At 35.9% G+C, this 12,341-nt stretch overlaps 1 protein-coding gene across 3 annotated transcripts in view; it reads right to left on the bottom strand.

The window, feature by feature from the left end:
• Nucleotides 1-2,910: 2,910 nt before the first annotated feature.
• The window catches only part of LOC129239553 (broad-complex core protein isoforms 1/2/3/4/5), an 89,694-nt gene continuing 80,263 nt past the window's right edge, over nucleotides 2,911-12,341 (bottom strand). For 2 of the 3 annotated variants that reach the window (XM_054875128.1, XM_054875130.1), the window contains exon 8: nucleotides 2,911-4,826. In XM_054875128.1, the coding sequence (XP_054731103.1) occupies nucleotides 4,168-4,826 (659 nt within the window). In that variant the 3' untranslated portion in view covers nucleotides 2,911-4,167. Of the gene's footprint in view, nucleotides 4,827-10,121; nucleotides 10,449-12,341 lie in introns of those variants that run through there. The other variant, XM_054875131.1, reaches the window with a different exon arrangement.

The following is a 12,341-nucleotide window of genomic DNA, read 5'->3' as shown; positions in this document are numbered from 1 at the left end:
TTTGTATAAAAAAAATAAAAGCCAATTTTTTATGTTTAATTTTGTTATATTTTCACTTTATTAACAAATCCAAAAACGATTTATGAATTTTGAATTTTTTGCGCACATCTGTACGCTAATTTTTTCTCGAGTTTCACATTTATAAAACTCTTAAAACTCTTCAGGTTCGAAGGAAAATAAAATTAAGCATAATAGTAATAATAATATTTTTAAGCAGCAAAATAAATACCGTACACTTGTGTAAATTCTATACATTTCTAGTTGCTAATTTCTAATTGTAGTTGCATTTGTTGTATGTGTAGAAATTTAGATGATTTGAGTCGCACCAAAATGTAAAAAAAAAAATAAATTTGTATATCCATTTGCACATGAGACCTAAACATAAATTTTGTACAAAAAAGCAGTTGCTTCATTTTTTGCTTTCTAATTAAATCTTACTTCGTGTAAAAATAGTTAACAGCCAAACAAGAATTTCGTATGAAAATTTGAGAGAAAATAGATCACAGTTTGTCGTATTTTTAAATTTGCCAATTTTGATAAAATAAAAAAAAAAATAATAATAAATATCGAGCGTATGCTATTCTACATATACACACACGCAGTTTTAGAATTACACTTACGAGAAACGAATTTGTTAAGTATTAAGGGTACAATAGACAAAAACAAAACAAAATTAAAATTAGTTAAAAACAATTACCATAAAATTAAAATGTACATATATTTGTTGCAGAAACTCTCTTTCCTACAACTAAGTAAATATAAACTAGTCACATATAAACGCGTGAATATTCAACTTTCAGACATTCATTAGCACTGAGTCTATAGTCAACTGGGTAACTGGGCAACGCGTTTGCATTTGCAGTAGGATATATAGAAGTATGATATATAGCGGAAATCATTTTGAAATCGAGCAGTCTCATTGATTTGTGATTTGAAGACGGATTTCAATGTGATTCTTGGCACATTTGCACTGGCAAGTTGGGTTTGGTGAAAGCTCGAAAAAGAGTTAAAATTTGGAAACCTTAAACTGCGCATGAAACGCATTGAACTCTTAGTTCAATTTGATTTATATTTTGTAAAGTTTGCTCTAGACATAACGGCAGAGTGAATGCATAACTGTACAGTGCTGTTGTATAACGGTAGTGAGCTTGCGCGTGCTTTCACAGGCGCGCTTTCGTGCGGTGTAGTTGCGCGCTTTGCTTACGCAGCAGCTTTCACTTACGCGCCGCACCGCGCTTTGCTGTTACATTTATTTACTATTTTTGTGTATTTTTTAGTACGCATTTGCTGCGCTTTTTCCTGCATTAATTTAAGGTTATGCAATGGCACACATTTGCTTGCTTTTAATACTTCTAATCATTGCGGAGGTTGTCAAGTTTCTTTCAATTAACTGCTAGTGAGACGTTTTTGTTACTAATAAATATTTCACTTTTAAGTAGCAATATTTCGTTTGATTTGTTTTGTTGTTTGTGTGTTACAAAAGCTCTCGTTGCTAGCGTCTTAAGCTGTTGGCAGCAGCTTAAAAGCTTCTTGTAGTGCTTCATTTCTGCTGTGTTTTTGTCATCGTTTTAAAAGTAGTAATTCCTGAGACAATTTACGGATATGTGCGAAAATAACAATTTGGAGTTCGTACTTTGCAGTTTTGAGCGTTTTTTGCTATTTTTGTTTTTTGTTTTTTGGCTTCCAAATTGTTACTTTTTTTTAATAAACGCTAATATTATGTAAGTGTTTTGCTTTTGTTATTTTTTTGTTGTTGTTTTTTCTTAATTTCTTAATTCATGACTTTACTTTGTAAGATATTTTAACTTATAGTTTTTTAATATTTACATGCTTACATAGTTAATAAAAATTGTGTTCTACTCTGAGTGAAAATCTGTTCAATGTACATTTAGAAAAATATTTTTTGTTTGTTTAAAATTTATTTCAGCGATTTGCGTACTTTCTTTCTATTTGATTTGCTGTGAAAGTAATGCATTTCCTTAAAAACAAAAAAAAAAAACTTTGAGGTGTTTGAGGCTTTTCGTACTAATTTCTTGAAGTTTTTTACTTGCTGTATATTTTCCATGTTTTTTAACATTATTAGTTTTTGTGGTTTTAAATGCGCTTGTTACTTTGTTTTTGTATACATAGTATTTTATGCAACTGGAATTGTAAATTTCCAAATACAGTTATGCCTTTGCATTTTTTCATTTTGTCTTTTTGCATTTTTGCATTTCATTTTCATTTGTTTGTATAAATTTCAAGTCATTTGTACTTCACTGGTGAAAATCACTGAGTTTGTTTGTTTTTGTTTTTGTTTTTGTTTATATTTTTCTTTTCTTGTTGTTGTGCATTTTGCATAAATATGTCTGCGTCTTTCATATGTATAAATAGCTGGGCTTACATTTAGAATTGCATGCGTACTTGCATGTCTCTGTGTGTGTATGTGTGTATTGTATACATATATGTATGCTTTTAATAAATTTCATCGATTCCACTTTAAGTTGTTTTCTTTAGTTTGGTAAAATATTAAGTTTCGCTTGATGCTTTGTTTTTCATTTAATTTAATTTAATTTAATTGTATAGAAAAAAGGACATTCTACTGATATTAATCCCTGATAATGTTCATTTAGATTTACACTTAATTCAATTCATTTAATATATGTATGTATGTATGTATATATGTATATTTGCAATATAACATGCATTTTTAGTGCTACTGGTTTTTCACTTTTTCACTTTTTCATTTTTCATTTAAATGTTTTTGTTTTTGTATTTTATTATCATAATTAATTAAGAAATGCAAACGGCTGAAACCGCTTTTGGCACACAGTGTTGCCCAAGTTATGGCTAATTATGTAAAATCGCGCTCACACTTCATTTCCTTGATCTACGCATTTGTTTTTCTTTCAATATTTCTTCTTCTTACACTCAACTTCACTTTGAAAAAGTTTTCTTTTCTGCTGTTTCTTATATTGTTTTTCTTGCTCAGTTGGAATACATTTGATTTCTAGAGAATTTGCAGCGCACTCGAAAGTAAGTCAACCCAAATGTACTCGAAAAATCAATAGAAAAAACACAAGAAACTGACTACTAAAAAATCTACATTTGCATAATAAAAATTATTATTTATAAAGACACCCGACACCCGTCTGGGGTGCAAATGCACAGTGGCGTGCAGTGGCAAAGGCAACGGCGCCGCGTACTATTTCCTTCTTCTTTCGTTTCTCACAGATTTCTGCTATTCAAATTTAATTTTGCTAGGTAATACCGAAACGGCATCGAATGTTGCGTATACGCCATGATATGTACAAATTGATAAAAACAAAAGTGAAAGTGAGGGCACAGCCCTTTGCATAGTTGCTTTTTGCTTTTCACTGTTCCCCACTTTTCACACTTTTCCACTTAGCGCCCCCACCTTGGCCACTACGCACGCTCCTCCTTTTGCTGCAATTGCTAGACCACTGGCCCGCAGTTTGGCGTTGCTGCGGCTTTGTCTTATCGGCAGTTACCACTCAAGTTCTTGGTTCTCTTACCAATTTTGGTGGCGTGCATCTGCAGAAAACTGTCATATAAGTATTTGTTTATGCATTTTTGCTTTGCTTTGAAATTAGCAGTAAGTGAAGTAATTAAAACTAACGGTAATTAGCATTAAATGTAGCTAAGAACTTAGACTACGCTTACAACTGTATATGTTTCTTATGTGTGTGTGTGTGTGTATTTACAATGGACTTTCTCTCTCGTCATTTCATCTTAGCGGCTGCCAGGCCAGCCTCAATTGTTGTGCTTTTCGTTGAAAAGCTTATTCTACTTTACTTATATCTTAAGCCCATTTCGAAAGCGGTGCGGATTTGCTCCTTTCTGTATTGCACTTAGGCGCCAACGCGCACTGCGCTGGCCGCGCTATTTACCGCTTATACTTTGTGTAATGCCTGCATGAATATGTGTATGTGAGTGATTGTGTTTGAATTGTTTACAGTTAGTGAAATAAAATCCTATATAAACATAACTACATTGAAAATCACTAAGCTTTACCGAATTACAAGTACAATAACTAACATAAGTAAATTAGTATTCACGCCTATTTATTGTATAAGTATAATTGCAAATACTACATAAGAATAATTGCGCGCCTACGCTCCACTCAGCTTAGCGGGCTCTCTAAAAAATCGCATTCCATCTGTAATCCTATTGGATGCCTGGTGGTGGCTGTCCCAGTTCGCTGGTGAAGTCGAATAGACTGGCGCGCGGATGCGTCAGATGATGGTGGTGATGGTGCGGTGGCACAAGCACATTTTTGATGGCGGACGTTTTGAGCAGGCGCTTCAGCATGCCGCTCGAGCCGCGATGCTGCAGACTCTTGTGTGTGGTGAGTGAGTTTTTGGTGCGATAGCGTCGATGACAGAACTCGCAAACATACAGCGTGTCAGACTGCTCGTGCTTGTCTTGGAAGTGCCGCTTCAGCGAGTAGTAGCATGAGAAGGTGCGTCGACAGTAGGGGCACTCCTGAGGCTCGTTGATGCCGCCACTGGTGGGCGGTGGCATGCGCAACGGAATTTGTGGCGATGCGGTTGTCAAGGAGGACGCGCCAGTTGGGCCGCCGCAATTGCCGTTGCCGTTGGGCGTAATGCTGCCGCCACTGCCTGGGCGTGGAGGTGATGAGTTGTGCATGTTGAAGAGACTGCCGCCACCGCCGCCAGGGACATTGAGGCCGCCATTGCCGCCGTTGCACGCCAACGAACTCAGCGAAGAGGGCGAAGGCGATGTGAGCGCGGTAGGCGGTGAGGGTGGTGATGAGGTAGAACTTGTCGGTGACGTAGCGTCCGAGCGTATGGCTGAGTGCGCACCTAAAGACGGCGGGAGAGAGAGAGTAAGAAATGAGAAGACGGAAAATAGATTAGTAAATGAGTGGGAAAGACGATGTAGAGAGCGATTTCTTTGAGGAGCAAGAAAATTAAAAGTGTGTGTGTGTGCGCGAGTAAAAAGTGAGACAGAACTCGTTGAAATGAGAAAATATAAAATACAATACTTTTATGTATTAGCATGATTTTGTTTTTATAAATTTATTGTTTTTGTTTTAGTTTAAAGCGGAAGTAGATATAGTTGGAGTGAGGCTTAAACTAAATAATTTATGTATTTGTATTTGTGGGAGTATTAAAAATTAACTGTTGGGTAAATATACAATAATTCAGAATTAGAATTTCAGTTTTGTAGGTGTTTTTGTTGTTTCTTTTTAGGCGTTCGATACGAAATAAAAGTGATTTTAGATTAGAAAGCTGGTTTATATTTATAAAAGTACTTTTTTAGGTATTTTAATATTTGATTTGAGGATAGTGAATATTTGAGCTGTAAAACTTTTTTCTAAAGCGAAAGTTGAAAAAGGCTATGAAGCTGAAATTTATGGAAGAAAATGAACTCAACTAACGCTCAAGTAGGCGTAGAACTGCCGGAAAAAATGTATTATTTTTCAAATTTCTTCTCAGAAACGGACATGCAATTAGCGAGTTTCGCTTTGGAGACAGCAACGCATTTCTACGCACTTACTTGAGTTACTTAGCGTAATATATATTTTCCAACTTAAAAATTAACTTTTAACAATAATTAAGTGTAACCGAAATTAGAAACATATTTACAAAATAAAAAAATACAAATTGTAAAATACAAATGGAATAAAAAGTGCATGCAAAAATTCTTGGTTATAACCGTTAACTAACAACTACATTTCAATATTTACACACGAACAATACAACAAGCTTTAAACAATGCCGTTAGTGCTGGCGCGAAGCTAAATAAACTGAAATGGCTAGCAAAGCTCGCTAAAAGTCAGAGAGCCGCAGCCAAAGAAAGCAGAAAAAACTAGTAAAAAATAGCAAAAAAGCAGAGCAAAGCGCAGCCATATGCTTGGCAAATGAGATGCGTCTGTGTGTGTGTGTAAGCGTTGTTTATATACATATGCAGTAGCAAGCGTGTATGCGTGTATGCGATGACTCGACCACAAGCGGCGACGCGCCGGTGACGTTGACGCTGACGCTAAAATGCGTATGTGTGTATGTGTGATGATGATTGAGATAATGATGTTTTCGATGTGCACGATGATATTAAAATACAGCAATGACGATGATGCGGCTGATGTCATATGAGTGCGCGTGAAAGTGTGCGATGATGAGTCGTGTGATGATGGCTTGTTTAGTTGATAAGCAAAGTTAAACGTATTTCTAAATAGCTACATTACCTATGTATGTTTGTATGTATGTAAGTACGTAGAAGAAAATCTGCATTCGTTGTAGACTTACCAAACTCAAATGAAAACTTATTCATTCTCATTTTGTTTCATTTTTGCTTTCTAAATATTTATATAGAACAGAGATATTTTAGGTATTCGAGTAGTTTTCGAGTAGAAGTAGGACGCTGTGGTATTTCAAACAACGAGAGAGAAGCGGAGGGAATTTGTACGAGTCTTCGAAAACAAGAAGGAAAATAGAGATTATGCTTTCAAAGTACTTCACTACATTTCCGCTTGCAATGTGAAGAATAGCGGTAGAACGGATGAGGGCCCAAAGAAAAGCGCAAAGTAGCTGATGAAATGGATGTATGGCTTCGCTGGTTTAAAGAAGTCAAAGAACCTTGGTTTATGCGGATAGAGAGTTGTAGAGGGCGAAGTATAAGCGATTTTGTACAAAAAAAGTTTTAAAAATACATTTATAAAAAAGGTGAATTTTTTTGCTTTCTAAGAACTTTTTTTCTAAGTATTGATAAAAAATGTAAGTTTTAAAAAATCTGTAGGCAGTTAAGCAAATTACTAAATGTTAATTTAAAAAAATTTAATTAATTTTTTTTTAATATTTTTTTTTTTAATTGATTTAATGACTTCAAATTCATGAATTGGAAATAAAAAGACGTTTGAGGCGCAAAAATAGCCTGCTAAAAATTATTGTGAGCGAAGGGAATTAAAAAAATTAACCACCGGGGACCCAATACTTGTCAGTATTGGAAATGTATTACTGCATATTAACACGTTGAGTGCCGCCATTTATGTGGCACTTGATTGCTACAGGGGTCATTTATGTGATAAGCTTTGAACTTTAAAGTTGAATAATACAAAAAAATAAAAATTAAAAATCCGAAAAATATTGCGCATTTTCTTAGCGCCATAAGTGCGCATAAACTTTTTTGCAGTAGTGTTGCAAATAAACATTCAATAATTAATTGTAATTGAATTATGTATGTATATATTCTCATTATCATTTATGTTTAGTAATCAGTCTGAAATTATGTTTTCTTGACTTCCTGAAATAAATAAATTAAATATATTAAATAGAATGAGACAAGTAGCTTTTGCGCCGACATGCAGAGTCTCTTCATACAAGTAAGCGAACAAGTAGGCGGCACTCAACGTTTTAAGTAGATTTTTTATAATTCTTTTTTAATTTTAAAGAAAAGTAGAATAAGATAATAATTACGCTGTAACTGAAATATAATAAAATAATTAATTTAGTCGAAAAATGAGGAAAAGGTAGTGAAAATAAAAATAAAGCATAAAACAAAAAGTAATAGAGAGGCAATTCAGCGGTTAGTGTAGGAAAGTACGACACCTGCTACGAAAGTGTCGCAACAGAGCGCAGGAAGTACGGTTGTTAGTGTGCAGAAAGCCAGTTGAGAACAAACGCCTTTGGTGATCCACTGCACCAAATACCACGTGAATGCATGTACAGATGTACATATATGTAGGTATGTATGTATGTATGTGTGAGTAGTTGACGCAATTGTCAGGTAGCCACGAACATATCTATGTATTAATGTATGCATGAGTGAGTGTACGAGTATACTTCGCCAGATGAGTGTTTGAGCGTTCAAACTATGTAACTACAAGCAACGTAACTGATAAGTGATGAAGGGCGTTTTCGGATAGCTGGCAAAGCCCCAATATACAAGAGTCGTCAATGTGAAGGATTGCAATAATACCAGCAAGATGTCTAATTTAAGAGTGAGAGAACGTTTACAGTGATACTCGAAGGAGAGTTCGAGTTAGTTGGAGAAAAAGCGTAAGATTCATATACAATTACAAATAGCGCCTCCAAGTGTCGGTGAGTGTGAGAGAGTATTTATTAGACCAACAGGGTAAGAGTGGCTAGATAGCGTGAAATACATTGGTAGGAGGGAAGAGAGACAGAGAGAGTGAGAGTGAGAGAAAGAGAGAGCTATTTTCATATTCATAGAGTAAATAGTCCGTGAATGTGAACTAACTACTTAAATAGTTCCAAGTTTCGCTACGAATTTGTTGTTGGTGACTCTTTTGCTAACCTTGTCGTTGATGTCTTCAAGCATTTTTTTTTCATTGACGCGCCACAAATTTCGTTTGCTGCTACTTTGTAGAGTTTCCATAAGCAGTTATTCGCTTGAATGCTTTGTGCTCACCTCTTATTTCAGTTAAGGTCCGCAGGTATACATGAAACTTTTGGGTATGGGTTAGGGAGGGCAAGCAAAAAGTTTGTTTGTTTGTTTGTTTGCACGCAATAAATAACATTTAATAAATACGCTGTTATGTATAATGAGATTGCTCGCGTCGCTGCTCCACTGATGCACACACCACACATTTTTTTTTTATCAAACGACGGACGTTCCACTGAAGTTCGCTGCTTAAGTCTCTTGTTTCGGCGTTGAGCAATAAAGTTTTTCAGTTTTTCGAGTGTACGCAGATTTTTTAAGGTTAAATTTTGTTTTAATAGTTCATTGTTTTTTTTTCTTCTAGTTTTAAGTTCATTGATTAGTCCAACAAGCCTAATGTTTAGTTGTAAAAATGTGTAAAGGGCATAAATGCGGTAAAAAAAGTTTTGAGTTTCGAGTTTTAGTTTGAATTGACTACATTTGAAAATATATGCGCACATGCACGTATATGTACGTATGCGTGCATGTATGTACGTATGGTAGACACAATAGAAGGCCACAGTGGGTGTAGTTGCGAGATGCGATGGTTATTTAGAATAAAAGTTTTGTACGAAAAAGTCGTACAATAGTACGAGTACGTATGCGAGTATGTATGTATGTATATACGCGTGTGTGTCTAACGAGTAAATATCTGCATTTATGTATGTATATGCACCTACAAGTATGTACACCTTTGAAAATGTACATCTAACCTAGGAAAAATATGCGCACAACATATATAGAAATATATATATATACATATGTGTATATATGTATGTATTTGTACGTATTTATGCTAGAGGTAAATAAGCGGAAGGCTTTAGAGAGCTGAGTTGAGTTGAGTTTCCTATGCAAAAAATTACGCTAAACTTGGATTATATTAATTATTTAGGCCTAAATTGTCAATCGTTCGCTAATATATGTATAAGTATATGTATATATGTATATGTGTGTGTATACTTATGTCTGCTTGTTTTTGCATTTAATTTATATATTTGTATGCGCGTGTGTATGTGTGTAAATGTCGCTAAATTTTAAGGTTTACAGTTATCACTACTTTATGGCATTGCTTTATGTGTGTGTGTGTGTTTTCGTTTTTGTTTTTGTTTTTGTTTTTCCTTAAATTGCTTAGTTGAAATTTGTCACTTGTCGCTATAGTCGCGTCCCCCTCCCATAGTCGGTGTCCAAGTCAAAATTCGTGGCAAACGCTTTGCTCGTCATTTTCTCGGCGCTGTTCAGGCTATGAACTGGCGTTTGCAACTGCGTGGATGTTGACGTTGACGGCGGCGAATTGCGCTGGTACAAGTAGTAGTCGTATAAAGTCATTATTTGTCGTTGTTTTATGAGATGCTGCAAATGGCTTGCATCATCTTGGCGAGAATGTTGCATTGCTTGTGAGTATGGTTGTTGTTGTGTTTGTTGTTGCACTGAATCACCACGCTCTGGCGTGTAGTACTCAGTGTGGAGGTAGTGCTGTTGTTGTTGTTGCTGCTGCTGCTGCTGCTGTTGATATTGATACTGATAGTGTTGCTGGTGCTGGTGCTGCTGCTGCTGCTGGAGCTGCTGTTCACCATAATTTGGCGACTTATTCGTTGTGCTCATTTGTCTAATGGTTATCATATTCGTGTCTCTTGAGACGGCTTTTGTTTTTGTTATGGCTGTGGCAGCACTTTTTGCATCTGTTCCTGTTGTTGCTGATGTTGATGTTGGTATTGATGTCGTTGTTGTTGCCATTGGCATGGCGGCGATTGTTACTGACGGAATATTGCAATTATACAAATTCCGCATCGCGTTTCAGATCGATGAATTGAATGGGTGATAGAGTTTGATGTCCTTCATTTCCATTTCGCCGGGACGCGACTTGTGGTATGTGTAAATGTGTGTCATCAGGGAGTTGCGCGAGCAATAGACCCGCTCACAGATGATGCAGCGATACTCCTCTTGGCGCAGGGCATGCTTGTCGGCAATGTGACGCTTGAGCGAGGCTTTCGAACATAGAAGCTTACCACACAGATGACATGAGAAGAGTTTCTTAGGTGAATTTCCTGGAATTTTTGTAAGTTAAGGATTTTTGGTTGGTACCGATTAACGTAAAAATGCAAAAATCATTCAAATCACGCAAATGAACATAAAAGAACAGCATTAATATGTGAGTACTTAGATATACTAAATATATATATAGATATGCGTGTGTGTGTGTATATGTAACAGTTAATAATAGTAATTTGGTAGTGATAATAACAGTGTGTATGTGTGTGTGTACGCTAGTTAGGCTATAATGTAGACATAATTAGATAAATGATGAACAATAAAAATAGAACGAAGAAACAAAAAGACGGTGGTGACCAGTATGCAAGTTGAGCTGATGGTTGCTGTTATACATTGCGATGCGTTGCGTTGCGTTACCTACACATTTAGGGCTTAATATAGTAAATATGCGCACATTTAACCTTTCGAATTGTGTGTGAGCAACTAGTGGTTGAACTGAAAAAATTGGCATTCCATTCCAAAAAAAAAAAACAGAAAAAACATATCAAAATTAATCGCAGATGGCGCACGGAAGCTGACAAGCCAGTACGGCCATCGAACAAATTTGAACGGAGAGCACTGCGAATATGTAACGCTGCGCCTTATAGTAGCGAATACAAATATTAAGTTTTTAGTAAAAGTCGTTTAACACTCGGCAACAAGCTGGAAATACCTCCTAATTATATGCACCAAACACCAAGTGGCTATAAATTAATGTGCGGCGCATAAAAAGAACGAATTGTAGATATTTAAAACAGAGTGCTTGGATGCGGATAAAAAACTTCAAGCTTCAAAGCACCAATACCAGCTACTAGGAGTCGAGCGCCAAGCAGCATCCACTTAAAGCAGACGCAAATAAATTTACATTTGTTACAGTTTCAGATGCGCTCGTGTGATGGTGATGACTTAGCTTTTAGTGGGTGAAATGCAATCACTAATGCTCAAATAAGATTACAGAGAAAGCCGAAAAAAGTGTAAATAATTTTGAGTTCATTCCTTATTTGCAGGTGCAGCAAGTGAGAGAAATGCCGTGGCGTTGCCTAAAGCTAGTAGTGGTGCTTAGCGAAATGACAAAGCGACCAGGTGAGGATATTCTACCTGGCCTAAGCAGTATAAATATGGCTTATAAGCGACTGTGCTCGCATGAGTGGCACTAAAAGTGAATGCAAAGAGCTTTTCGTAGCGCTGGCGATAGGCAAGATCACAATCGTATTTATAACAGAATTAGGCTATGCACTTATTAGGAAAAGTAAGTAGTACCAGTACCTATTTGGAAAATCCGCAATATTAAATTTAGTTGCTGTGCAGTTGAGTTCCATACATACAGTGGCTCACAAAAGTATTTTGTACAGTGTCTTGTATGAAAAAATTTTAAATTTATGATATATTAAGAAGATGAGTTAACTTCTTTAAAGAAAATCGGGTAATCAGCTGGCACAAATATTGAAGAGTTAAGTAATTATGACAAAAAACGTGGGTAGCAATGAGATCCTGTGCTCACAAAAGTATTTTTAAAACAATAAAACTATTTTTCCAACAAGTTTCGTTTGTTTATTTATCTTTAACTGAACTAGGGGCTACTAGAAATATTATAAATTAAAAATCTTATATTTCAATGCATTTCGTTTGCGCATATCGAAAATGCCAAAGGGTAAAAAATTTACTACAGCTTGAAAAAAAGATTGTATATACCTGCAAAATGAAGGGAATCTGCAATTGCATTTGCAATATTTTCAGGGAATGTCCTCCTGCTCCTCCTCCTTCATGCTCCTCCTTCTACAGGGTGGTTAAATTTCAAGGGCCGATGTTGAATGTGAACCACACCTAAACGTCAACGACACCGTTGGAGATCTTTCTTTGGGGTTATTTGAAAGGAAAGGTGTACGTCGATAAGCCAGAAAAAATTAAAG

This window comes from Anastrepha obliqua, chromosome 2 (genome assembly GCF_027943255.1).
Source record: "Anastrepha obliqua isolate idAnaObli1 chromosome 2, idAnaObli1_1.0, whole genome shotgun sequence".
Classification (NCBI taxonomy): Eukaryota; Metazoa; Arthropoda; class Insecta; order Diptera; family Tephritidae; genus Anastrepha; species Anastrepha obliqua.
This window is presented reverse-complemented; position numbering and strand designations above follow the sequence as displayed.